This window comes from Chiloscyllium plagiosum, unplaced genomic scaffold, assembly GCF_037043375.1.
Source record: "Chiloscyllium plagiosum isolate Xiang-an unplaced genomic scaffold, Cpla_swu_hap1 HiC_scaffold_17, whole genome shotgun sequence".
NCBI lineage: Eukaryota > Metazoa > Chordata > Chondrichthyes > Orectolobiformes > Hemiscylliidae > Chiloscyllium > Chiloscyllium plagiosum.
The window spans coordinates 62,481,399-62,506,560 of NW_028270155.1; the positions used below are offsets into that span (position 1 = coordinate 62,481,399).

At 50.6% G+C, this 25,162-nt stretch overlaps 1 protein-coding gene across 1 annotated transcript in view; it reads left to right on the forward strand.

Moving 5' to 3' along the window:
• The window catches only part of LOC148147373 (uncharacterized), a 94,906-nt gene that overhangs the window by 8,162 nt on the left and 61,582 nt on the right, over window positions 1-25,162 (forward strand). The window contains 3 exon segments of the mRNA XM_087995597.1: window positions 19,412-19,534; window positions 19,536-19,557; window positions 23,872-23,991. Of these exon segments, the coding sequence (XP_087851723.1) occupies window positions 19,412-19,534; window positions 19,536-19,557; window positions 23,872-23,991 (265 nt within the window).

Here is a 25,162-nt window from a genome sequence, read left to right on the forward strand (position 1 = left end):
CGATGTCAAGCCGGTGTTCTTCTCTGACCACTGCCTCCTGCTGGCCGACTGTCACCTACAGGACGAGCAGCGGGCTGGTAAGGGAACGTGGAAGATGAACACAAAGCTGTTGACCCTGGGAAACATTGAGGAGCTCAAGAGGTACTACGCAGGTTGGAGAACCGTGAAGCCCCTCTTTGAGTCCCCAGCGGACTGGTGGGAAACAGTAAAAGGGAACATCAAGAGGTTCTTCATCCTCAAAGGTGTTCAGGAGGTGAGAGAGAGGCGGGGAAAACTGTCCCAGCTCCAGGAAAGTATGCAGAACCTGCTCCTGCTGCAGACAATGGGGGTGGATGTCACGGAGGACCTCGAGGAGGTGAAGGGCCAGCAAGCCTCGCTCTTTACCTCGGAGGCCTCCAAGATAATCTTCCGGTCCAGGGTCCGCTCGGTGGAGCAGGACGAGATGTGCTCATGTTTCTTCTTCCAGAAGGTGCACAAAGAGAGCTCAGTGCTCAGCAGCCTGAAGGAAGAAGATGGCTCGGTAACGTCATCTGAGGCTTGTCATGAGGATCAGTAAATCCCTCTATGCCAGTCTGTATGACGCGAAGCCGACCGACAGCACGGCCTCCCAGTCGTTCCTGTCCTCTATCACGGAGGTCTTAGACGACAGAACACGGCAGAGGCTGGACCAGCCGCTATCTCTGGACGAGCTGACCAAGGCCCTCGAGTCCTTCGAAAAGAATAAAACTCTCGGAAGCGACGACTTACCGGTCGAGCTCTATTCCGCTCTGTGGGACTTGATTGGCCAGGACCTGCTGGAGGTGTATGTCAGTATGCTTCGGGCAGGTACCATGAGTGAATCCATGAGGAAAGGCATCATCACCCTCATCTACAAGGGGAGAGGGAAGAAATCAGAAATTGGAGACCAATCTCACTATTGAATGCGGATTACAAAGTTTTATCAAAGGTTATCGCCAACCGGGTCAGGTCTGCTCTAGGGTCGGTGATTCACCCTGACCAAACCTGTGCTGTACCGGGCAGGAAGATCACTGAGAGTCTAGCACTCCTCAGGGATACAATCGCCTACGTGCAGGACAGAGGGTTGGACACTGCCTGATCAGCCTGGACCAGGAGAAAGCCTTTGACAGGATATCACACACGTATATGAGGGATGTTCTCTCCAAAATGGGCTTTGGGGAGGGAATCTGCAATTGGATCAGACTGCTCTACACCAACATTGTCAGTGCAGTCTCAATCAATTGGTGGGAATCAGATAGCTTCCCAGTCAGATCTGGAGTCAGGCAGGGCTGCCCTCTCTCTCCTGTCTTGTTTGTGTGCTGCATAGAGCCATTTGCTGAGTCCATCAGGAAGGATGCGAGCCTGAGAGGGGTGACTATTCCTGGCAGCGGGGGCCTACAGGTTAAGGCCTCCCTGTACACGGATGACATCGCCGTTTTCTGCTCCACTGTCCTTGCGCAGACTCATGTGCATATGTGACCAGTTCGAACAGGCCTCAGGGGCCAAGGTAAACCGAGGCAAGAGCGAGGCCATGCTCTTTGGGAAGCTGGATTCTGGGTTATCCAAGATGGAGGATGGGAAAAATTTCTGGCTGTAAGAGCTGCTCCTTTTTTTTGAGGTATTTAGGTGTTGGAGGTGATTTCCTCGAATTCCAGGAGCAGCAATTACTGTTTTATACGCTGTTGCATTGTTTTGGAATTTTTTAAAAAAAAGTCAAATCAACAGCAGATTAAAAGGGAGAAGAGCAGACAAAGGAAGCACATGGTGAGGACAGTGCAGGAGAGAGAGAGAGAGAGAGACTGAGAGAGAGAACCTGCACAGTTACTGCCTTTGCTGTTTGAATTCGTGTGTGGCTGGACATCGGAGTGCATCTGGGAAAATTAACAAACAGGGAAATTCACAACTAATCTTGGAGGAACTATTGGGCAAAGTTCACAACACAGAAGCAGATAAGTTAATTGTTGTTTTAAGTCTGTCCAAGAGAAAGGCTGCAGTAGTGAGTATAGTGGATTCAATCTTGATTATATGTTTTTGGAGATAAGTCTCTTGATTAAACTTATTTTTTAAGTCATAGCTATTAATTTAACCTTGCGCAGTGTTTGTAGAGGAATAAGACGGTGTTATTTTCTGGGTCTGTAGATTGTGAAGGAGCCTTTGCAGTGATATGTACTTCTTGTCAGATGTGGGAGTTTAAAGCGAGTTTAAGGGTTACTGTGGATTTTATCTGCCATTAAGGCTGTTGGATGCGAATCTTATCAGATCGAGTGGATCGGTTGGAGAGACAGATAGAAGCGATAAGGAATTTGCAACAGCAACACTATGTGATGGATGGCAGTTATAGGAAGGGGGGGAAAGTCTCAGATACAGTCACATAGATGGGTTAACTCCAGGAAGGGTGAGAGAGGTCGGCACCTAGGGCAGGAGTCTTTTGTGGATATACCCATTTCAAACAGGTATGCTGTTTTGGAAAATGTAGGGGGTGATGGATTCTCAGGGGAATGTAGCACGAACAGCCAGGTTTCTGGTACTGAGACTGGCTCTAATGCAACGAGGGGTACGTTGGCTTCCAAGAGATCAATTGTGTTAGGGGATTCTGTAGTCAGATGTATAGACAGACGTTTCTGTGTCCAACAGAGAAAAAGCAGAATGGTGTGTTGTTTCCCTGGTGCCAGGATCAAGGATGTCTCAGAGAGAGTGCAGATGGGGGAGAGGGGCCAGCAGGAGGTCATTGTCCACATTGGAATCAATGACATTGGAAGGGAAAAGGTTGAGACTCTGAAGGGAGATTACAGAGAGTTAGTCAGAAATGTAAAAAGGAGGTCCTCAAGGGTAGTAATATCTGGATTACTCCTGGTGCTACGAGCTAGTGAGGGCAGGAATAGGAGGATAGAGCAGATGAATGCATGGCTGAGGAGCTGGTGTATGGGAGAAGGATTCACATTTTTGGATCATTGGAATCTCTTTTGGGGTAGAAGTGACCTGTACAAGAAGGACAGATTGCACCTAAATTGGAAGGGGACTAATATACTGACAGGGAAATTTGCTAGAACTGCTTGGGAGGCTTTAAACTAGTAAGGTGGGGGGGTGGGACCCAGGGAGATAGTGAGGAAAGAGATCGATCTGAGACCGGTACAGTTGAGAACAGAAGTGAGTCAAACAGTCAGGGCAGGCAGGGACAAGGTAGGACTAATAAATTAAACTGCATTTATTTCAATGTGAGGTAGGACTAATCAATTAAACTGCATTTATTTCAATGGGAAGGCAGATGAACTCAGGGCATGGTTAGAAACATGGGACTGGGATATCATAGTAATTACGGAAACATGGCTCAGGGATGGGCAGGACTGGCAGCTTAATATTCCAGGATACAAATGCTACAGGAAGGATAGAAAGGGAGGCAAGAGAGGAGGGGGAGTGGTATTTTTGATAAGGGATAGCATTACAGCTGTGCTGAGGGAGGATATTCCTGGAAATACATCCAGGGAAGTTATTTGGGTGGAGCTGAGAAATTAGAAAGTGATGATCACCTTATTGGGATTGTATTATAGACCCCCCATTAGTCAGAGGGAAACTGAGAAATAAACTTGTAAGGAGATCTCAGCTGTCTGTAAGAATAATAGGGTAGTTATGGTCAGGGATTTTAACTTTCCAAACATTGACTGGGACTGCCATAGTGTTAAAGGTTTAGATGGAGAGGAATTTCTGAAGTGTGTACAAGACAATTTTCTGATTCAGTATGTGGATGTACCTACTAGAGAAGGTGCAAAACTTACCTACTCTTGGGAAATAAGGCAGGGCAAGTGACTGAGGTGACAGTGGGGGAGCACTTTGGGGCCAGCGACCATAATTCTGTTTGGTTTAAAATAGTGATGGAAAAGGATATACCAGATCTAAAAGTTGAATTCCTAAATTGGAGAAAGGCCAATTTTGCCGGTATTAGGCAAAAACTTTCAAAGCTGAGTGGAGGCAGATGTTCGCAGGTAAAGGGACGGCTGGAAAATGGGAAGCCATCAGAAATGAGATAACAAGAATCCAGAGAAAGTATATTCCTGTCAGGGTGAAAGGGAAGGCTGGTAGGTAGCGGGAATGCTGGATGACTAAAGAAATTGAGGGTTTGATTAAGAAAAAGAAGGAAGCATAAGTCAGGTATAGACAGGATGGATCGAGTGAATCCTTAGAAGAGTATAAAGGAAGTAGGAGTATACTTAAGAGGGAAATCAGGAGGGCAAAACGGGGACATGAGATAGCTTTGGCAAATAGAATTAGGGAGAATCCAAAGGGTTTTTAGAAATATATTAAGGACAAAAGGGTAACTAGGGAGAGAATAGGGCCCCTCAAAGATCAGCAAGGCGGCCTTTGTGTGGAGCCACAGAAAATGGGGGAGATATTAAATAATATTTTGCATCAGTATTTACTGTGGAAAAGGATATAGAAGATAAAGACTTTAGGGAAATAGATGGTGACATCTTGCAAAATGTCCAGATTATAGCTGAGGAAGTGCTGGATGTCTTGAATCGGTTAAAACTGGATAAATCCCCAGGACCTGATCAGATGTACCTGAGAACTCTGTGGGAAGCTAGAGAGGTGATTGCTGGGCCTCTTGCTGAGATATTTGTACCATCGATAGTCACAGGTGCCGGAAGACTGGAGGTTGGCAAACGTGGTGCCACTGTTTCAGAAGTTGTGGTTCTGTTCGCCGAGCTGGGAATTTGTGTTGCAGACGTTTCGTCCCCTGTCTAGGTGACATCCTCAATGCTTGGGAGCCTCCTGTGAAGCGCTTCTGTGATGTTTCCTCCGGCATCTATTGTGGTTTGTACCTGCCGCTTCCGGTTGTCAGTTCCAGCTGTCCGCTGTAGTGGCCGGTATATTGGGTCCAGGTCGATGTGCTTATTGATTGAATCTGTGGATGAGTGCCATGCCTCTAGGAATTCACTGGCTGTTCTCTGTTTGGCTTGTCCTATAATAGTAGTGTTGTCCCAGCTCAACTCATGTTGCTTGTCATCTGAGTGTGTGGCTACTAAGGATAGCTGGTCATGTCGTTTTGTAGCTAGTTGATGTTCATGGATATGGATCGTTAGCTGTCTTCCTGTTTGTCCTATGTAATGTTTTGTGCAGTCCTTGCATGGGATTTTGTATACTACGTTGGTTTTGCTCATGCTGGGTATCGGGTCCTTTGTCCTGGTGAGTTGTTGTCTGAGAGTGGCTGTTGGTTTGTGTGCTGTTATGAGTCCTAGTGGTCGCAGTAGTCTGGCTGTCAGTTCAGAAATGTTCTTGATGTATGGTAGTGTGGCTAGTCCTTTGGGTTGTGGCATGTCCTCGTTCTGTTGTCTTTCCCTTAGGCATCTGTTGATGAAATTGCAGGGATACCCGTTTTTGGCGAATACATTGTAGAGGTGTTCCTCTTCCTCTTTTTGCAGTTCTGGTGTACTGCAGTGTGTTGTGGCCCTTTTGAACAGTGTCTTGATGCAACTTCTTTTGTGTGTGTTGGGGTGGTTGCTTTCGTAGTTTAGGACTTGGTCTGTGTGTGTGGCTTTCCTGTATACCTTTGTGGTGAATTCTCCATTAGGTGTTCTCTGTACCATCATGTCTAGGAATGGGAGTTGGTTGTCCTTTTCTTCCTCTCTAGTGAATCGGATTCCTGTGAGTGTGGCGTTGATGATCTGGTGTGTGTTCTCTATTTCTGTGTTTTTAATGATTACAAAGGTGTCAACCACGTATCTGACCCAGAGTTTGGGTTGAATTTGCGGCAAGACTGTTTGTTCTAACCTTTGCATTACCACTTTTGCTATGAGTCCAAAGATGGGTGAGGAGGAAGTGAGGTCTGCAGATGCTGGAGATCAGAGCTGGAAATGTGTTGCTGGAAAAGCGCAGCAGGTCAGGCAGCATCCAGGGAATAGGAGAATCGACGTTTCGGGCATAAGCCCTTCTTCAGGAATGGAAAGCCCATGGGTGTGCCGTTGGTTTGTTCATATATTTGGTTGTTGAATGTGAAGTGTGTTGTGAGGCACAGGTCCAGTAGTTTGAGTATGCCGTCTTTGTTGATAGGTTCCCCGTCTTGTTGTCTGTTCTGTATGTCCAGCAGATTGGCTATTGTTTCTCTGACTAGGGTTTTGTCGATAGAGGTGAACAGTGCCGTTACATCGAATGAGACCATGGTTTCTTCCTTGTCTATGTGTATATTTCTGATGATGTCCAAGAATTCCTGTGGGGATTGTATAAAGTGTCTGGATCCGCTAATCAGGTGTTTCAGTTTCTGCTGTAGTTCTTTAGCCAGTTTGTGTGATGGTGTCCCTGGTAGTGATACTATGGGTTGAGTGGGATGTTTAGTTTGTACACTTTAGGTTGGCATACAATCTGGGAGTGTTGTTGCTTTCAGGTTTCATTCTCTGTAGGTCAACCCTGGTTACCTGTCCGTTTTTTTGTAGGTTCCTCAGTGTGTTGTTTATCCTATTGGTGATAACAACGAGCGCCCGAGCTATAAATCTTCTCCCAAACTTTGAACTGTTTAAGAAGGGCGGTAAAGACAAGCCAGAGAACTATAGACCGGTGAGCCTGACCGTGGTGGTGGGCACGTTGTTGGAGGGAATCCTGAGGGACAGGATGTACATGTCTTTGGAAAGGCAAGGACTGATTTGGGATAGTCAACATGGCATTGTGTGTGGGAAATCATGTCTCACAAACTTGATTGAGCTTTTTGAAGAAGTAACAAAGAAGATTGACGAGGGCAGAGCAGTGATCTATATGGACTTCAATAAGGTGCTCGACAAGGTTCCCCATGGGAGACTGATTAGCAAAGTTAGATCTCACGGAATACAGGGAGAACTCACCATTTGGTACAGAGCTGGTTCAAAGGTCGAAGACAGACAGAGGGTGGTGGGGGAGGGTTGTTTTTCAGATTGTAGGCCTGTGGCCAGGGGAGTGCCTCAAGGATCGGTGCTGGGTCCTCTACTTTTTGTCATTTATGTAAATGATTTGGATGTGAGCATAAGAGGTACAGTTAGTAAGTTTGCAGATGACACCAAAATTGGAGGTGTAGTGGACAGCGAAGAGGGTTACCTCCGATTACAACAGGATCTGGACCAGATGGGCCAATGGGCTGAGAAGTGACAGATGGAGTTTATTTCAGATAAATGAGAGGTGCTGCATTTTGGGAAAGCAAATCTTAGCAAGACCTATACGCTTAATGGTAAGGTCCTGGGGAGTGTTGCTGAACAAAGAGACCTTGGAGTGCAGGTTCATTGCTCCTTGAAAGTGGAATCGCAGGTAGATAAGATAGTGAAGAAGGTGTTTGGTGTGCTTTCCTTTATTGGTCAGAGTATTGAGTACAGGAGTTTGGAGGTCATGTTGCGGCTGTACAGGACATTGGTTAGGCCACTGTTGGAATATTGCATGCAATTCTGGTCTCCTTCCTATCAGAAAGATGTTGTGAAACTTTGAAAGGATTCAGAAAAGATTTACAAGGATGTTGCTTGCCAGTGTTGGAGGATTTGAGCTATAGGGAGAGGCTGAACAGGCTGGGGCTGTTTTCCCTGGAGTGTCGGAGGCTGAGGGGTGACCTTATAGAGGTTTACAAAATTGAGGGGCATGGATAGGATAAATAGACAAAGTCTTTTCCCTGGGATGGGGGAGTCCAGAACTAGAGGGCATAGGTTTAGGGTGAGAGGGGAAAAAGGTATAAAAGAGACCTAAGGGGCAACTTTTTCATGCAGAGGGTGGTACGTGTATGGAATGAGCTGCCAGAGGATGTGGTGGAGGCTGGTACAATTGCAACATTTAAGAGGCATTTGAATGGGTATATGAATAGGAAGGGTTTGGAGGGATATGGGCCGGGTGCTGGCTGGTGGGACTAGATTGGGTTGGGATGTCTGGTCGGAGTGGATGGGTTGGACCGAAGGGACTGTTTCCATGCTGTACATCTCTATCCTGAAGGTACTGGATATTTGATTGGGGGGTGCTGGGCCGTTCGCCAAGTCTTGGGAGCATATCAGCAAAGCGAGGCAGAAACTGGGCAGATGGAAGCTATGGTCGCTCTCCATCGCAGGAAAAAACTTGGTCATTAGGTGTGAGGCACTGTCATTGCTGTTATGCATGGCATAGGTCTGGCCTATTCCCAGAACCTATGCCGCTGCACTCACCCAGGCCATCTTCCAATTTATATGGAGATCAAAGATGGACCGAGTCCGAAGGGACTTGCTGTATAAAGATCTGGGCAACGGGGAAAAAAATACACCTAATGCCACCCTAACCCTAATGGCCACCTTTGTGTGTGGCTGCATCAAGCTGTGTGTGGATCCCCGGTATACAAACACCAAGTGTCACTGCGTGCTGAGGAATTTAGCAGATTATTAAAAACCCAGTCAATCACACTATCCAATGCTTTGGAGGTATAGGACCAGGAAAAATTGAACAGTTGAGGAAGAACTGCCAAAAGACCAAGAGGTGTAGGCTGCCAGTCAGAACTAAGGACCTGTCTAGAGAAGGAGTTTGCACAGAGAAAAACCTCAAACAGACCTGGAGAGCAAATCTACCGAGGAAGATATAAAGAGAAGATTCGACCGCTGGCTGGTTTGAAATTTGAATATTTCAGTAAATCTTAATCAGGGGTTTTATCAGACTAGTATTATAGAAGGGAAAGTGAAAGATGGTTAGAGGAAGGAGTTGTAAATAGTTGTTAATTATTCTGTTATACTTTGAGAAATAAGTTGTTAGTTTGTACTTTAACTAGTTCTTGACCTCTCAAATTTTCACAGATTACTGCACGGGATCAATCTTTTCTGTGTTGCTGGTTTAAATTGAGCAGGAGGGTTTGCCCCATGTCGTAACACAAGGGAATAATGCTGTGGTCCAGAGAATAAGAACCTGAAACAATCAATGTTATTGGTTTTACAGACAATCTAAGGGTCTAATTAAACGCAGAAATTCATGGGAGTAGATCTCAATGCCGTGGTGTGCTCCTCCTGCTCTGTGGGGAAAGTGGGACCAGAACATGTGCAGGAAGTGGCTCCAGCTGCAGCTACTGGAAGGGAGCCTGGGTTTCAGAGCTGGAGCAGAGACTGGGGACACTGTGGAGCATCTGGGAGGCTGAGGGTATTGTGGAGGGAGATGGTCACACCGCAGGCTCAGATGTGAGAAAGTGAATGGATGACCACTGAGCAGAGTCACAGAACGATGCAGCAAGTGCAGGAATCCCCTATGGATATCCCCCTGTAAAACACATAGACCCACAATGGATCCTGCTGGGGGTAATGGCCTCTCAGAGGAATGTAATGACCCTAAAATCTGTTGCACCATGGTTGGCTCTGCAGGACTGGAGAGGAAGGATGAACAGCCAATGGTTGTAGAGTACATTGATGTCAACAACATAGGTTACAAAAAGAAATGAGGACGTAAAAGCAGAATGTAGGGAGTTAGGCAGCAAGTTACAAAGGAAACTCACAAAGGTAGTGATCTCAGGATTGATCCCAATACCATGTGCAAGTCAGAGTAGAAATAGCAGGACACATCAGATCAATATGTGGCTGGAGAGATGGTATGAGGGGGAGGGTGTCAGATTACTGGGGCATTGGGGGGAGTTCTGGGGGTGGTGGGACGAGTACAGTCTGGATGGTATACACTTGTGTGGGACTGGTACTGATGTCGTGCTGGGAGTATTTCCCAGTCTGGATGGGGAGGATTCAAACTGAAATAGCAGGGGGATGGGAACCTATCCAGGGAGACAGAGTGGGAAGCCAGGACAAAAACAAAAGATACAACAGACAAAAGGGAATAGGAGGTCAGGGAACATTGCTGGTTAAAGAGCAATTTACGCAATAGTTAGGAAGGATATTGACTCCAATGAAATGGAATCTCTTTGAATAGAGCTTAGAAACACCAATGGGACATAAACCAACACTGGAAGTTGTATATAGACCAACAAACTATCGTGGTAATGTAGGCATGAAACAGGAAATCATAGAAACAGATACATGGTAATTCAGGGTAATTTTAATCTGCAGATAGATCGGGCAAATCAAACCAGTACCAATGCTGTAGGAAGAGGAATTCCAGTGCGTTTGCGAGATGATTTTCTGGATCAATGTGTTGATGAATGAAATAGAGGATAGGGCATCCTAGACTGAGTATTGTGTAGTGAGAAAGGAATGATTGCAAATGTTGATGTCAGAGGCCCCTTGGGAAAGACTGGCCATAGTATGATACAGTTCCTTATTCAGTTGGAGAGAAACAGTGATTGAAGACAAATGTATATCCGTTACAATCTGAAAAAGGGAAGGTATAATGGGGCACAAAGAGATGGCAGAACATTTACATACATAGTTTAGTCTGATTTTCATAAATAACATTTGAAAAATGTTGAGGGAATCAGAATCTAGTGAGAGGGAGGAACTGAAGGAAAACAATTGGAGAAATTGATGGGATTAAAGACCAATAACTGCCCAGGGCCTGACAATCTCCATCCTGGAGTACTTAAGGAAGTGGCCTGAGAAATAGGTGGTCATCTTTCAGAATTCTCTCGACTCTGGAACAGTCCCAATAGATTGGAGGGTCATTAATTTAACTCACTATTTTAGAAAAAGAGCAAACAGGGATTTATAGAGTAGCTAGCCTGTCAACAGTAGTTAGGAAAACGCTCAAGTCTTTTTTGAAAGATTTAATAGCAGTGCACTTAGAAAGCAGTGAGATGATTGGACAGTCATTTCATGCTTGGCAAATTCATGGTAAAGTAGACTAGTTAAGGGGTATCTAGTGGATGTGATTTATTTAGATTCTCAGAAGGCTTTCGATAAGGTCTCACAGAAAAGATTAATGTAAATTAAAGTGTGTGGGTTTGGTGGTAGTGCACTGTCATCGATAGAGAGCTGGTTGGCAGACAGGAAACAAAGAGCAGGAATCAATCCGTCTTTTTCTTAGTGACAGGCAGTAAGTAGTGGTGCTTGGGTCCCAGTTATTCACAATATATATTCATGATGTAGATGAGGGGACAAACAGCCATGATTATACTGAATGGTAGATCAGACTCGAAGGGCCGATTGGCCTACTCCTGCTCCTATTCTGTGAAACCTTGCCATTTTCAATTCAAACTACACTGAACAATAAAACACAAAGACTGTCACCAAATGGTTTTCACTTTGGGGATGAACACTTTGATTGTGTTGCCCTCCCAGGGGCAATTGTGTTCATCATGAATCAGTGTATTCAGTAATGGCACCCATCTGGAATCCAATTACAATTCACTGGCACCTCGATCCTCTTGCAAGAATAAACGCGAAATATTAGAACATAGAACAGTACAGCATAGTAACGGACCCTTCGGCCCACAATGTTGTGCTTAACCCAACGCCAAATTATACTGATCCCTTCTGCCTGCCCATGGTCCATATCCCTCCATTCCTTGTATATTCATGTGCTTATCGAAAAGTCCCTTAAACACCACTATCGTATCTGCCTCCAACCCCACCCACCCCAGCCCGGCAGCATGTTCCAGACTCCTACCACTCTGTGTAAAATACTTACCCCTCACACCTCTTTTGAACTTGCCCCTGCTCACGTTAAATGCATGTCCTCTAGGATTAGACATTTCAACTCTGGGAAAAAGTATTCTGACTGTCAATCCAATCTGTGCATCTCACCATTTTATAGACTTCCATCGAGTCTCCCCTCAGCCTCTGCTGCTCCAGAGAAAACAACCAGAGTATGTCTACTCTCTCCCTCTCGCTCAGACCCTCTAACCCAGGCAGCATCCTGGTAAGCCTCTTCTGCACCCTGTCCAAAGCCTCCACATCAGCCATCCTGTAATCTGCTGACCAGAACTGAATGCAGTACTCGAAATGTGGCCAAATCAAATTATTATAAAGGTGCAACTTGACATCCTGAATCAATAAAGGCAAGTATTCCAGATGCCTTCTTTACCACCGTATCTACTTGGGTGGCCACTTTCAGGGAGCTATGGACTTGAACCTGAGACCCTTCAATATATCAATGCTGTTCAGGATCCTGCCATTAACTATATACTTTTCCTTAACATCTGATCACCCAAAGTATATCACCTCACACTTACCCAGCTTAAACTCCATTGAACATTTCTCCACTCTTATTTTTTAAAAAACTGTGATAATTCCCTGTTTATTTATTTTTTATTAACCCCCACACTACCGCCTAACTGCAGTAGTGCTTATTTTTTTCCCCAGCACCCATGGTGTGTGTGTGCAGGTGTAAGACACAGTGAGAGACACAAAGTGTACGAATCTTTATTCAATTTCCACCGCCAGGAAGATAGGAAAACACCCGAGTGTCCAGTGACAAGCGACAAGCACTGCCCTTCACATCAAAGAGCAGTACTGTGTGATCAAACAGTGAAGGGGAGGGTAGGGACTAAATCAAAATAGAGTTGGAGGGAGAAATGATGCACTCCACTCCCTGTGGTGCCCACCTCTCCCTGAACAACTCCAGGGTGTTGGTTGACACCACGTGCTCCTTCTCCAAGGACACCCAGGCCCTAACGTAACTGCGGAAGAGGGGCAGGCAGTCGGCCCTAACGACCCCCTCCACGGCCCGCTGCCTCGACCTGTTGATGGCCAGTTTGGCCAGGCCCAGGAGCAGACCCACGAGGGAGGTCTTCAGACCTGCCCTCCCTCCTCCGTACCGAGTGCCCGAAGATCAGGAGCGTGGGACTGAAGTGCAACCAAAAGTAGAGGAGGATTTTGAGAAAGTCAAAAAAAAAAGATTGCAGCCAAAAACAGAGGAGAAGGTTTTTCAGGAAATCAAAAAGGGAGTGCAAACGCCCACACCCAATATACACGTGGTCCACGGACTCCACAGCGCCACAGAACAAGCAGTTGGGCTGGGAGTCCGTGAACCACCGCAATCTGCGGTTGCAGGGGACTGCAGCGTGCAGCACCCTCCACCCCAGATCCCCGAGAGAAAGGGGGAGGACTCCCGCGTAGAGAGCCCTCCACTGGGGATCCCCACCGCCCGGTGGCAAATGGGCACGCCAAGGCGGTGGATGAGGGAGAAGAGGTGGACGGTGTGCAGCAGCAGTCTGTACAGGGCCCTCCTTTTTACCCCCTGAAAGGGAACAAAATTAAAATTCCGGAGGCGGCTCAGGTTGTGGGGCACAGGCTCCCGCGGGAAGTACGGGACCTTGGGGCCAATGTGAAATTCCGTCCGAGCTGGGGTGAGCCCGGACGGGATCCCACCGCACACCTGAGCGTCCTCCAACTGGTGCACTACGTCGGGTCCGAGCACCGCCGTTTTAAGGCGTCGGATGGCGGTGGCCACGTACCGGACGTCTACCGCTGCCCTGCCTGCTATGTCCTGCGGCAGCGTCCAGCCCAGGCCCCCGGCACCCAGCACGTCCCCGACCCTGGTCACCCTCGCCGCCGCGGCCCTCCCCTCCGACAGCCACTCGACCCCGCGAGTACGGAGGTGCGGATTCCTGAGCAACAGCTCCCCGACGACAGCCGCTACTCCAGCCGGAGGGTAGGTGCGACGCGATTCGACCATGTTCCAGACAGTGATCAGGTCCTGGTAAAAGACAGGCAGCGTCTTGAGGGCGATCTCCAAACCGTCACGGTCGACGAACAGGAGCTGCGTGTCGTAGTTGAGGTTACGCACCTGGTGGAAAAAATACGTCGCCAGGGCGCACCACCTAGCAGGAGGCTCGACGTAAAGGTATCGCCGCAAGGTCTGAAGGCGGAAGGTCGCGACCTGGGTGCGGACGCACACCAGTGACTGACCGCCCTCCTCAATAGGGAGATTCAGAACCTGCGCGGCGACACAGTGCATCTTTTTGTCCCAGAAGAAATCGACCAACGTTCTCTGGATGTCAGCGACAAAGCCAGGAGGAGGGACCAAAGTGACCAGCCAGTACCACAGCATGGCAGCCACCAGCTGGTTTATGACCAGCACTCGACTCCTGTAAGATAGCACTCGGAGTAGTCCTGTCCAGCGGCCTAGGCGAGCAGAGACTTCGGCCTCCAGCTCCTGCCAGTTGGAGGGCCAGGATTCCTCAGCCGGGCTCAGGTAGACCCCCAGGTAGAGGAGATGGGTGGTACTCCAGCTGAACCCCCGTAACTCCTCCGGCAGAGAGTCCACCCGCCACGGGCCGACCACTAGTCCGGAACATTTGGCCCAGTTGATCCTGGCGGAAGACGCTGCCGAGTACACGGCCTGGCACTCGCACATCCTCCCCAGGTCAGCAGAGTTGGTGAAAGTGAGGAGCACATAGTCGGCGTAGGCCGAGAGGACCACCCCCGTGCCTGCGCCGCGCAGAACCAGCCCCGACAACCTCCTCCGCAAGAGGCGCAGGAAAGGCTCCACGCACAGGGAATACAGCTGGCCGGACAAGGGGCAGCCTTGACGCACTCCTCTCCCGAAGCGAAGGGGCGCCGTCAGGGACCCGTTAACTTTAACCAGACACTCTGCGGCGGCGTACGAAAGTCGGATCCGGGCGACAAACTGCGTCCCGAACCCGAATGCCCGCAGAGTCCCGAGCAGGTACTCGTGATCGACCCTGTCGAACGCCTTCTCCTGGTCGAGACAGGAAGGCGCTCGGCAGACCAGCCGTCAACAGAAATGGATCAGGTCCCGGACCAGGTGGACGTTATAGTGTATCCTCCGGCCCGGGACCATGTAGGACTGGTCCGGGTGAATCATGTGGGCCAGCACCGAGGCCAGGCGAGAAGACAACACCCTGGCGAAGATTTTGTAGTCTGTGCTGAGGAGGGAGACCGGACGCCAGTTCTTCAAAGAACGAAGGTCCCCCTTCTTTGGCAGCAGGACTATAACCGCCCTGCGCCAAGAAAGGGGCAGCTCTCTGGCATTTAGACACTCCCCCGGACCTTTGCGTAGTCGCTCCCCAGGACGTCCCAGAACGCCCTGAAGAACTCCACAGTCAGCCCGTCCAGCTCCGGGGACTTGCCCCTCGAGAGCGCCGCTCAGCTCCTCTAAAGTGACGGGAGCGTCGAGCCTTCCGGTGCCCTCCAGGCTGAGCTGCGGCAGGTCCTCTCAGAACTCTGCGAGCATCCTCGCTGGACGGATCCGGAGAGAACAGAGGCGTGTAATAGTTTCGGACGTGGGCCCTGATCCCCTCCAGATCCGAGACGAGGGACCCGTCTTCGGCCAGCAGCACAAGGAGCTGCTGACGGGTGCCACGCCTTTTTTCCAGCGAGTAGAAGTGGGAGCCATGGTCCAGGTCCTGGAGGAGCTGGATCCGCGACCTCACATATGCGCCCCGAGCCCCGACCAGCTGCAGGTCCTGGAGCACGGCCTTCTCTTCGTACGCCTCGCACAGGGCCGGGCCCACACGGGCTGACCGAGGCGTGACTCCAGGTCAAGCATCTCCCTCTCCAACTCCCCGATCCTGGATTTCCGCCTCTTCGTCGACCCCCTCGCGTACTCCTGACAGAAGACGCGGACGTGAGCCTTGCCCACGTCCCACCATAGCCTCAGGGAGGGGAAACGTCCCCGCTTCCTTCTCCAGCCGGCCCAGAAACGACGAAACGAGTCCCGGAACCGCTCGTCTTCCAGCAGCAGGTTGTTAAAGTGCCAGTACGCGAAGCCGAGCCTGGCGCCGAACGGAAGGAGTTCCGCCCACCCCAGGTGATGGTCCATGCACGACACCTGCCGCGTGGAGGCCTTCGGAAAACAGGAGGCGTACGCCCACAAAATGTACAGGCGGTCGATTCTGGACGCTCTGACACCAGGCCTCACGAAGGTGAAGGCAATGGAGTCAGAATGGAGATTCCACCAGACGCCCACCAGGTCGAAGGACTTGACCAAGTCCCCCAACCTCTTCCCCGACGCCCAGCCAGTGCGGGCACTGCCGTGGTCCCTGTCCTCAAGGATGCAGTTAAAATCTCCCCAGAGGATGACGCACTGGCTCTCGTCGATGGAGGCGAGATGAGCGGACACTTCTCCGAAGAAGCTTGCTTGCCTCGGCCCGGCCAGGGGAGCGTAGACATTGACCGTGCCCCCCAGTCGAACCGTCAGGTGAAGCAAACGGCCTGGCACTGGCTCCCTGACCCCCAAGATCTCCGGCTGAAAATGCAGGGCCAACAGGATGGCCACCCTGCCAGATCTGCGGGTGAGGTGACTCATGTAGACCCCCCACCCCTCGCCACTCCAGGAGCCAGGAGGCTTCGTCTCCCGGGGTAGTGTGGGTTTCTTGCAGGAGGCACACCGCATACCTCCCGTCCCGGAGGACCGAGAGGGTCTGGAATCTGCGCTGTGACTCCCTGCTGCCGTTGATGTTGAGGCTGGCTATAGTCGTCTCCATGTCGGAAGCTTTGTGCAACCACCACCAGTACAATTAACAAACTTGTATATATATTTACAGGGAGGATGAGGGAGGGGCACTGGAGTCCCTCACCCTCACCAGGAGTGCCCCCAGGAAGTTCCCAACTCACTTTCACTCGTTCACGTCGAGCCCAGGCGCCTGGCGGGCAGCTTGGACCGACCAGTAAACTCTCTCAAAGGAGCTCTAGCGGTCGAGCGCCAGTTGGGCTCTATCCCGGCGACTCAGTTTCCTCGACAAACTCCCAGAGTTCCTCGAGGGGGAGATTGGTGGGGGGCACCTGGGACTCAAAAACATCACTGCAGACAGAGTCCACGTCATCCCCAGTGTCCGCCACCGATCCTGAACCCTCCTCCAGGAGGTCGCCCTCGGTCACGAACCCTCCCCCACCCAGAGGATGGGGGCTGGTCCAGCACCACCAACTAGCCTGGTGGTGAGGTAGCAGTGGTTCACCCCAGGTTAGTGCCAGGTCTCAGGTTCAGTGGCCCCCGGGTCCAGGTGTTGAAGCCCCAGGGGTTTCTGTATTGGGGTGGGGGTTGGGTGTGGGGTCAGGGTTCCCGTGCCGGGGTGACACGGGCACGGCTGCAGGGGCATTGTTGTGCTGGGGTGGGGCAGGTTGTGGGAAAGGTGTTGGGGAAGGGGATAGGGTGGTCTCCCCGTGGGTGGGCCTGATGCGTTGCGTCTTCCTGAGTGCCTTCTGGCCGGTCGGATGCTCGCTCCTCTTCCCGCCAGAGGCTGAGGCATTGGAAGCCTCCGGCTTATCCTCCGCTGCCGAGGCTTGTGGTGTTGTCTTCGGGGGAGGAGGTGTGGGTGCGGCGGTGCCTCCCTCAGCCATTGGTGTGGGCTGGCCAGCTTTCTGGGTGGGGCACTTTTTTCTTATGTGCCCCTCCTTGTGGCACAGGTGGCACTGCATGCCATCTGCTGTCCAGAAGGTGTGGTAGGCCGTGCCCTTGTGGAGGAGGGTGAAGGAGCCCTCGGTGACCTCCTCCCGGGCCAGGCAAATGAACACCTGTCGTCGGAAGGAGTACACGTGCCGGAGGGTGGGGTCCTTAAGACTGAGCAGGAGCGGTTGGACACCCGACCAGAACTCCCCCAAGGTGTTGAGGTGGGGAAGAAGGAGCTCACTGGCAACGAAGGGCGGGACGTTGGAGGTTACGGCCCACAGTGGCCCCCTCTCCACGGCCAGGTAGACCGCCTGCTTGGTCTTCAGGAAAAAGATGGCCTTCCGGTACACGCTGGCTGCAATGACAATGGCCAGTGGGCCGACCATACTAGCCATGGCCTTACTGCAGGGGATAGGCCTTTACCCCAGTTGTTTGGTCATATGCCTAAAGGGGGTTGTGGTTGCAGCAGGGGTTGGGACAGCCGAGCCTAAGGCAGCGGCTACCCCGGCGTAGGTGCGGCTGGGCTCAGCAACCTTCGGGCTCACCATACTCTGCTGCTGAGTGTTGGTAGGCCTCAGGCAGCAGCGGTGGAGGCAGGACTCTGGTGAGTCCCAGGTAGACCCTTGGTCATAGCAGTGGGGGCAGACCTGTTGGGGAGGGTCCCCCAGGCAAGTCCCAGACAGCCCCAAAATTTAGTCCCAGGCAGCAGCGGTGGAGGTGGGCCTCCAGCAGTAGCAGTGGTGAAGGTTGTGGGGAGAGGCCCAAGGCGAGTCCCAGTCAGCGGTGGTGGAGGCAGGCCTCAGGAAAGTCCTAGGCGGCCTTTGGTCACAGTGGTGGGGGCAGACCTGTTGGGGAGAGGCCCAAGGCGAGTCCCAGTCAGCGGTGGTGGAGGCAGGTCCCAAGGAGTAATAGCTGAGGCAGGTTTGGGCGGGGTCCTAGAGATCAGCAGTGGCAGTGGGCCCCAGGTCAGCAGCAACACACCCTTGACCTGGGTGAGACCCAGGCTGCAGCTCCAAAAGTAGGCCCAGGACTCAGAACTCTCACCTCCTGCTTCTGCCGCCGCCTCCTTCTTCTTCCTCCTTCTTCTCCTCCTCTTCTCCTTCTTCTTTCCTTCAGCGCTCTTGATGTGGGGCAGCTAGTCCAGGGACAGACCCCTTCAAGGAGGAGAGCCCTTGCACGTGCGCGCACACACTCACACTGATCCAACTCTCAATAGGAAAACACCCGAGTGGCCAGTGACAAACACTGCCCTTCACATCAAAGGGCAGTGCTGTGTGATCAAAACAGTGAAGGGGAGGGCAGGGACTAAATCAAAATAAAGTTGGAGGGGGAAATAATGCACTCCACCACTCCTGTCTATTTTTTTAATTTATTTTTGTACTGCTTATTTTTTTCCCCAGAACCCTTGGTGTGTGTGTGCAGGTGTGAGACAGTGAGAAACACAGTGTACGAATCTTTATTCAATTTCCACCACCAGGAAGATAGGAAACACCCGAGTGGCCAGTGACAAGCAGTGCCCTTCACATTAAAGAGCAGTGCTGTGTGATCAAACAGTGAAGGGGAGGGCAGGGATTAAATTAAAATAGAGTTGGAGGGGGAAATAATGCACTCCAACACTCCTGTCTATAAATGTTTAGTCAGTGTTCTCTAATTGGACCAGGTTAACAGCCCCAGTCAGGGAACTCATTTTCTGAGATCCCCCTGACTGCCCTTGTATCAGTCACTACAGTGTTCAGGAACTGCACCTCACGCTGGGTAAGCCATTGAGCCACTGCCTTCAGGAAGTCTGACAATGCTCTTGTCTCCCAGTTTAATCTTACCTCATGGTTCTTCAGATTCATCTGAGAAGGAACTGAGAAGAGACTGATGCCCCCATTGAAGCTGCTATGTTTGATCTGGTGGTGATGTGGTTTCTTTGGGGATTAACAGAAACGTGGATCAGACACCTTAGCAATTATTACAGTGTGTTTATTATCACACTGAGCATGGCAGTAAGGGATCAGAGCAGCACACATAGTGATGACATCATGATAAAGGCTGATGGGTTCTGATGCAGAGTCATTGGACTCGGAACATTCATTCTGCTTTCTCCCCACAGATACCAGACCTGCTGAGTTTCACCAGCAATTACTGTTTTTGTTCATGACATAGACTGAACTATAATAAGTTAATATCTGCCCTTATGTGTGAATCCCTGTTTCTTATCCAGTCCAGAGCTAACTGTCTGTGCATTTTCCAGCCTGGAGTCTGATCTACATAAGGTCCTGATGGATATGGATTTTCCAATGGACAGTGAAACCTTTGTACTTCCAAATGTTAAGGCTGCTGTGATCAAAGTGGATGTGAAAGGTGCTTTAGCATTTAGTTACTGCCACTTTCTCATGGGTAAGTGTTTTCACAATGCAGTAATTAATAAGGGTGGAGTAAGGAAATGTGACATTGTCTGACTTGATAATATTTGAGTATTAAATACCCCCCAGAGTAAGGATGTCACAAATATTTAACTGCAACAGTTCAATAGAATCAGATCGTTTCTAACTGGATAATCTGAACAATGACAAAGGGGGGGAGGGGGGGGGGGGTGGATAGTCTCAGCTTTGTAATGTTGCTTGTGATGAGACTACATGAGCCCTGTGCCCCCCAGGAGATGGGTGCTGTGGTGCCAGCTGTTTCCAGTATACCCCACATGGTACAGCCTCTTGAGAAGGTTCCCCCTGAGCCCTGTGTGTGTCTGGAACCAGGTGATGAGCTGCTATCCTGGTTTTACACAGCAGCCTCCCTGCCGGATGTAATACTGAATTCCCCAACTTGGACCACCCAGGGCCAAGCAACAAACATGTGCATCACAGAATCTTTATTCAGGAATATAGCCAGTGACATGGACAAATGGGAACTGACCATCCTTGTGCAGTGCCCGAGGGCCTGTCCTGGTGTTCCTGTGCAGCTTTACCCCATTGGTTACTGCATGGTTAGTGGAAGGCAGCTGACTTCCAATGGGGGAGACTGCAGGTGACTTTTGCAGGATGTCCTGGGGAAACCCTGGGTCTGGCTTCAGACGGCACCATCTCACAACAGACAGCAGCTGTCTGGACTGACAGGGTAAGGGACAACAGCAAGGGGACTGGTGGAGTGGCCACAGTGAGAGCACAAATGCTGTTACCCTGAGAGAGGGCAGCAGGTTGATGCTCCATGGTGCCTCTGCCAGTCTCCCAGGCAGCATCCCCAGATCCCTAGTGATCTGTTGGAGGACGAGTTGCTGGCCTGCTCCAAGACCCTGCAAACCCCTTTGCCCACTGGGATCCACAATCATGTTCACAGCGGGTCTGAGCCTGCATGGGACCAAGCACGACCTCCGTCTGAACTCACACTGCAGCATTGAGGGGTTTCTTGGCTTCTGTCTGTGCTTCAGCAGAGGCTGAGACAGTGAGCACAGATACTGGATCACTGCCCTGTCAGCTGCTGCAGTCAAGGAGCTGGCTCCCACTGCCACAGGGGAAATGATGGGATCCAAGCTCTGTGCAGTGCCCTCTGTCACATTGGGACTGAGCTTCTCCATGCCCTTTGATAGGCTGTCTGACATGGCCTGCTAATGTACCAAGCATCTCGGTGTGCATTCCCATCAACCTCCTTCTGTAGGCCTCCCATTAATGTCCCCATCTGTGTTCCTGCAGCAGAACGTGCCCTCCATGGAGTTGGCACACTAGGTACCCATTTCCCCTGGCAGCTCACCTGTGAGATCACGTTACAATGCCCCCTCACCAGTGACCTGGGTTTGAACGTCTGCCTCCTCATGGCTGTGAGGAGGTCCCCAGCCGGCAGTTCCTGGGAATCTGAAAGCAGCCAATCAGAACAGGAGGGTTGGGATGTTGGAGGGAGAGGCAGAGGAAAGCACCAGATCCATGGTCCCACAGTCTGCAGCTTTCATTTGATTCCCCATCTCAGGGTGAGAGTGAGGAGGGGATTGAGAGTAGCAGGGGCAGTTACTCACCGTCATCCTTAATGTCCCCCATGAAGCCATGGGCTCTGTTCCAGCTGTCCCCATGATTCTCAGCATATTCCCAGAGGTCCCTCTGTGAATGAAATGGTCCTGTCCCCACTGATTCTGTCGGCCCTGTAGCTATTATGGAGAACCTTCTCCTGTAAAATGATTGAGTCTATTGCAGTGTGTCGGGGTGATGACCCATAGCTGAATATCTGGATGGGAGTAGTAGCAGCAAGAGTTGGTGTGTGTCTGTGTGTCTGTGTGTCTGTGTGTCTGTGTGTCTGTGTGTCTGTGTGTCTGTGTGTCTGTGTGTCTGTGTGTCTGTGTGTCTGTGTGTCTGTGTGTCTGTGTGTCTGGTGAGTGAGAAGGGTTTGGTGTATTGAGTGGTTAAGAATATGTGGTACACTTGGTGGGATGTCCCAATGGATGGTGCATGCACTCGCCTTTCCCCCACACGTGAGACCATACACTATTTAGTGGCAGGGCCAGGCATTGAGGTGCCATCTCCCTTGCAATCTGTCCTGACTCCATTTGGAAGCTCCTACATGAGGGCCTTCAGTCTGTCCACAGCTACAAGGTGCCTCCTCCCGAAATCCATTAAAAAATGGAGCTCTCTCCTTTGCCTGATGTCTCAGTTTCCCTGACCTTCCTATTCCAACATGGACTGCCTCACAGCTACAGGAGCTTACTGTGTCCCCATGGCGACTGGAGGTGCTGAGGTCATTGGCAGAGGGGCTGAGGAGGCTCTGTGTGTACTCGGAGCACACTGAGAGAAGGCCCCGAGGCAGAAGGAGTCTCTTCTCCTCCACTGCAAGGGACACCTGCCCCATTGTGTGATGGGGAGATGGAGGAGCCCCTGGGAGAGACTCTCCAGCTATGTTGTTCCCCTCTCACCTGGTCACCCTGTGGGTGTGTATCCATCAAGTGACCTGCTGGATGTAGCTCTCCATGAGGGGCACGCACCCATCGATACAGGAAGCAAGACACACCCACGGCTGGGACAGGACAGCACCGATGGCCTGAATGGTCTCCTCCATTGTCCACCCATGGGGGTGTCAGGCTCTAGCAGCTCCCTCACCTCTCGCTGTGACTGCAGCAGGTTCCATGTTACTGACTGCAGAGGCCCCTCAGCAGCCTGGGGCTCAGCATGGGCCTGGCCTCTACCAGACCTCTGTCTGTCAGTGGCTTCAGTCATCACAGCCTCCATCAGCTGCTCAGGAGAAGCAGTGATGTACTCACCAGCTTGTGACATTGTATCAGATAGTGAGCAGATAGCCACTGCCCGGAGAGGGTCTGTGTTGGTGGGGGGGGGGGGTGTCGGGGAATGATGTGATGCTGCATCCTCTGAAGGATCCTCCTTCTCCGAGTGGAATACAGCTCCCTGGTCTCAGCAGCTGACTGTCCTTCTGGAGCACGGAGTCCTGTCTGAGAAAACACAAACAGTCAGGGGGTAAGGGCTTCAGATCCCCTCCTCCCAGCCCTGCCCTGCCTGTTGTGAATCTGTGTGCCCAGTGGTGACATAGGAGCTCAATGCCCCCTCACTCTCTTTGCTGTTCCACCTCACGGGGGGAATGGACTGGAAATCAAACCCTGCTATTCCCAGAGTCATGACAAAAGTTAATGATTTTTACATCATATTCAAAACTCCCTCATTTACTTGTCTTTTTAGATCCAGGTTAACAGAAAACATGGGCCAGGTTTTCATACTAAACTATTTCCTTCAATTTATTCCTGGTACATAGGTGTCACTGGCGAGGTCAGCATTTCTTGCCCGTTGGTAATTCCCTTTGAGAAGGTGGTGGTGAGCTGCCTTCCTGACCCACTGCTGTCCAACTCAGACTTTATCGCGATTGACACAACTGAGTGGCTTGCTCGGCCATTTCAGAGGGCAGTTGGAAATCAACCAAGTGATCCTGATGAACAAGATCGCTCTGCTCACAGGATGAAAAGTTCTTTTGAGATGGTGCCAGGCCCTGTCTTTCAGTGAGGGGACACTGAGATTGGCAGCTCATTACCCACGCCCACTTACCCATTCAGCATGTCCCTCACCCCCGGGTCTGATCACCATTGGGCCTTTTCCTTGTGTGGGAACAGCACCCGCTCCTAGTGCCAACACCAAGATGGGCCCCATCATTAAAACCAGAGGGTTCACGGAGGCTCCAAGTCCATAAACTGCATTTTCTGTCTGATTCCCATTAAAAAAAATCCTGATATATTGATGAACTGTGGAATGCTGGTCACATCCTAAGGTCATCACAGTTGCTATAGAAATGCAAGTCTTTTTTCATGAGTTAAAAGTCCCACAACACCTAGTGATAGTCCAACCGGTTTATTTGGGAGCACTAACTTGCGGAGATTGTAAGACACAGGATTTGACGCAAAATTTTGTGATCTGTCTTATGATCCTACAGCACAACCACCTGATGAAGGAGCAGCGCTCCGAAAGTTAGTGCTTCCAAATAAACCTGTTGGACTGTAACTAGGTGTTGTGGGATTTTTAACTTTGTCCACCACAGTCCAACACCAGCTCCTCCAAATCATATCCCTCATTCAGAGTGAAGGTCGAAGTGACAGATCGTCAACTCCCTTAAAACCCACTCTCTGCCTCGTTCAACCTGTCACCATGGAATTATTAAACAACAAGGTGACATTGTCACTGGCTTGTTCAGTAAAAGACACTGGAAACTATTACAAACAATCTTATTATCATTGTGCAGGTGGGCCCTGATGGTCGGATGGAGGTCACTGCTGTTCAGATTTCTTTGCCATTTGAGTCACCTATATTCGGGAACCCGAGGGCCGTTGTCACTCAGTTGAAGAACGAACCCTCCGTCCAGGTAATGGAAGGAACCCACTCCCTCTGAATCTGTATTGATATGGGTTCCAGACTGTCAGTGTTTCTTTTTGTTATTCCCTTTGTGGATGAATCTGGGGATTATTCTCTCTTTATCTGGAACCTGCTGTGTCTCCAGTATTTCTGACGTGGCTCCTCCTCACTTCAGCTAAAGGCAGGCTTTAATTCCTGGGCTTCAGGTGAACAAGATCTTACATTTACAATCATCATGATATCATCTGAGTATATCTGAGTTTTCCCACCCCATCTCCTTCTATATACCGCGAGAATAAATCTGTTTATTCACCAAACATCGAACTACAGGAGATTAAGGTGACGCAGTGACTCTGTGATTAGCTGCCTCAGCGCCAGGGACCTGGGTTCGATTCCAGCTTCAGGCGACTGTCTGTGTGGGGCTTGCACATTCTCCCCATGTCTGCGTGGGTTTCCTCCGGGTGCTCCAGTTTCCTCCCACAGTTCAAAGATGTGCAGGTTCGGTGAACTGGCCATGCTAAATTCCCCACAGTGTTCACGTGTATCTAGGTTAGGTGCAGTAGTCGGGGAAAATGTAGAGTAATAGGGTAGGGGAATGGGTCTGGGTGGGATCCTCTTCGGAGGGTCGGTGTGGACTGGTTAGTAAATGGTCTGTTTCCACACTGTCGGAATCTATGATATTATTGATCCAGAAATATGGATAGCAGTATGTCAACAATCAGGATGTTGTTCAGTGTAAATGGCTGGGACAGGGGCCTCGATATTAATGGGGAAATGGGGAGGGTGCAGAGAGCCCAGCAGGGGGTGAAGGACCTGACCAAGTAGACAAACAGGAGGCTGGAAGAACACAGCAAGCCCGGCAGCATCAGGAGGTGGAGAAGTCAATGTTTCAGGTCTAACCCTTCATCAGGACTGGATGTGGGTATGGGGGCTGGGTGGGGAGCTGCAGATAGAGAGGGGAGGGGAGAGATGTGGAGGATAGGAGAACACTGGTAGTGGGTACGACCTGGTTGGCCAATGGGAGGGATGGATCCGGTTGGGAGCTGGAAGGAAGGGTCAGTGGGTGGAATGGAAGGGAGGGGGTGGGGCTGGAAAGGGAGCAGGGGGATGGGTCGGAAGGTTATTTGAGTTTCAGGAACTCAATGTTAAGTCCTTTGGGTTGTAGGATGGTTGCCCAGGTC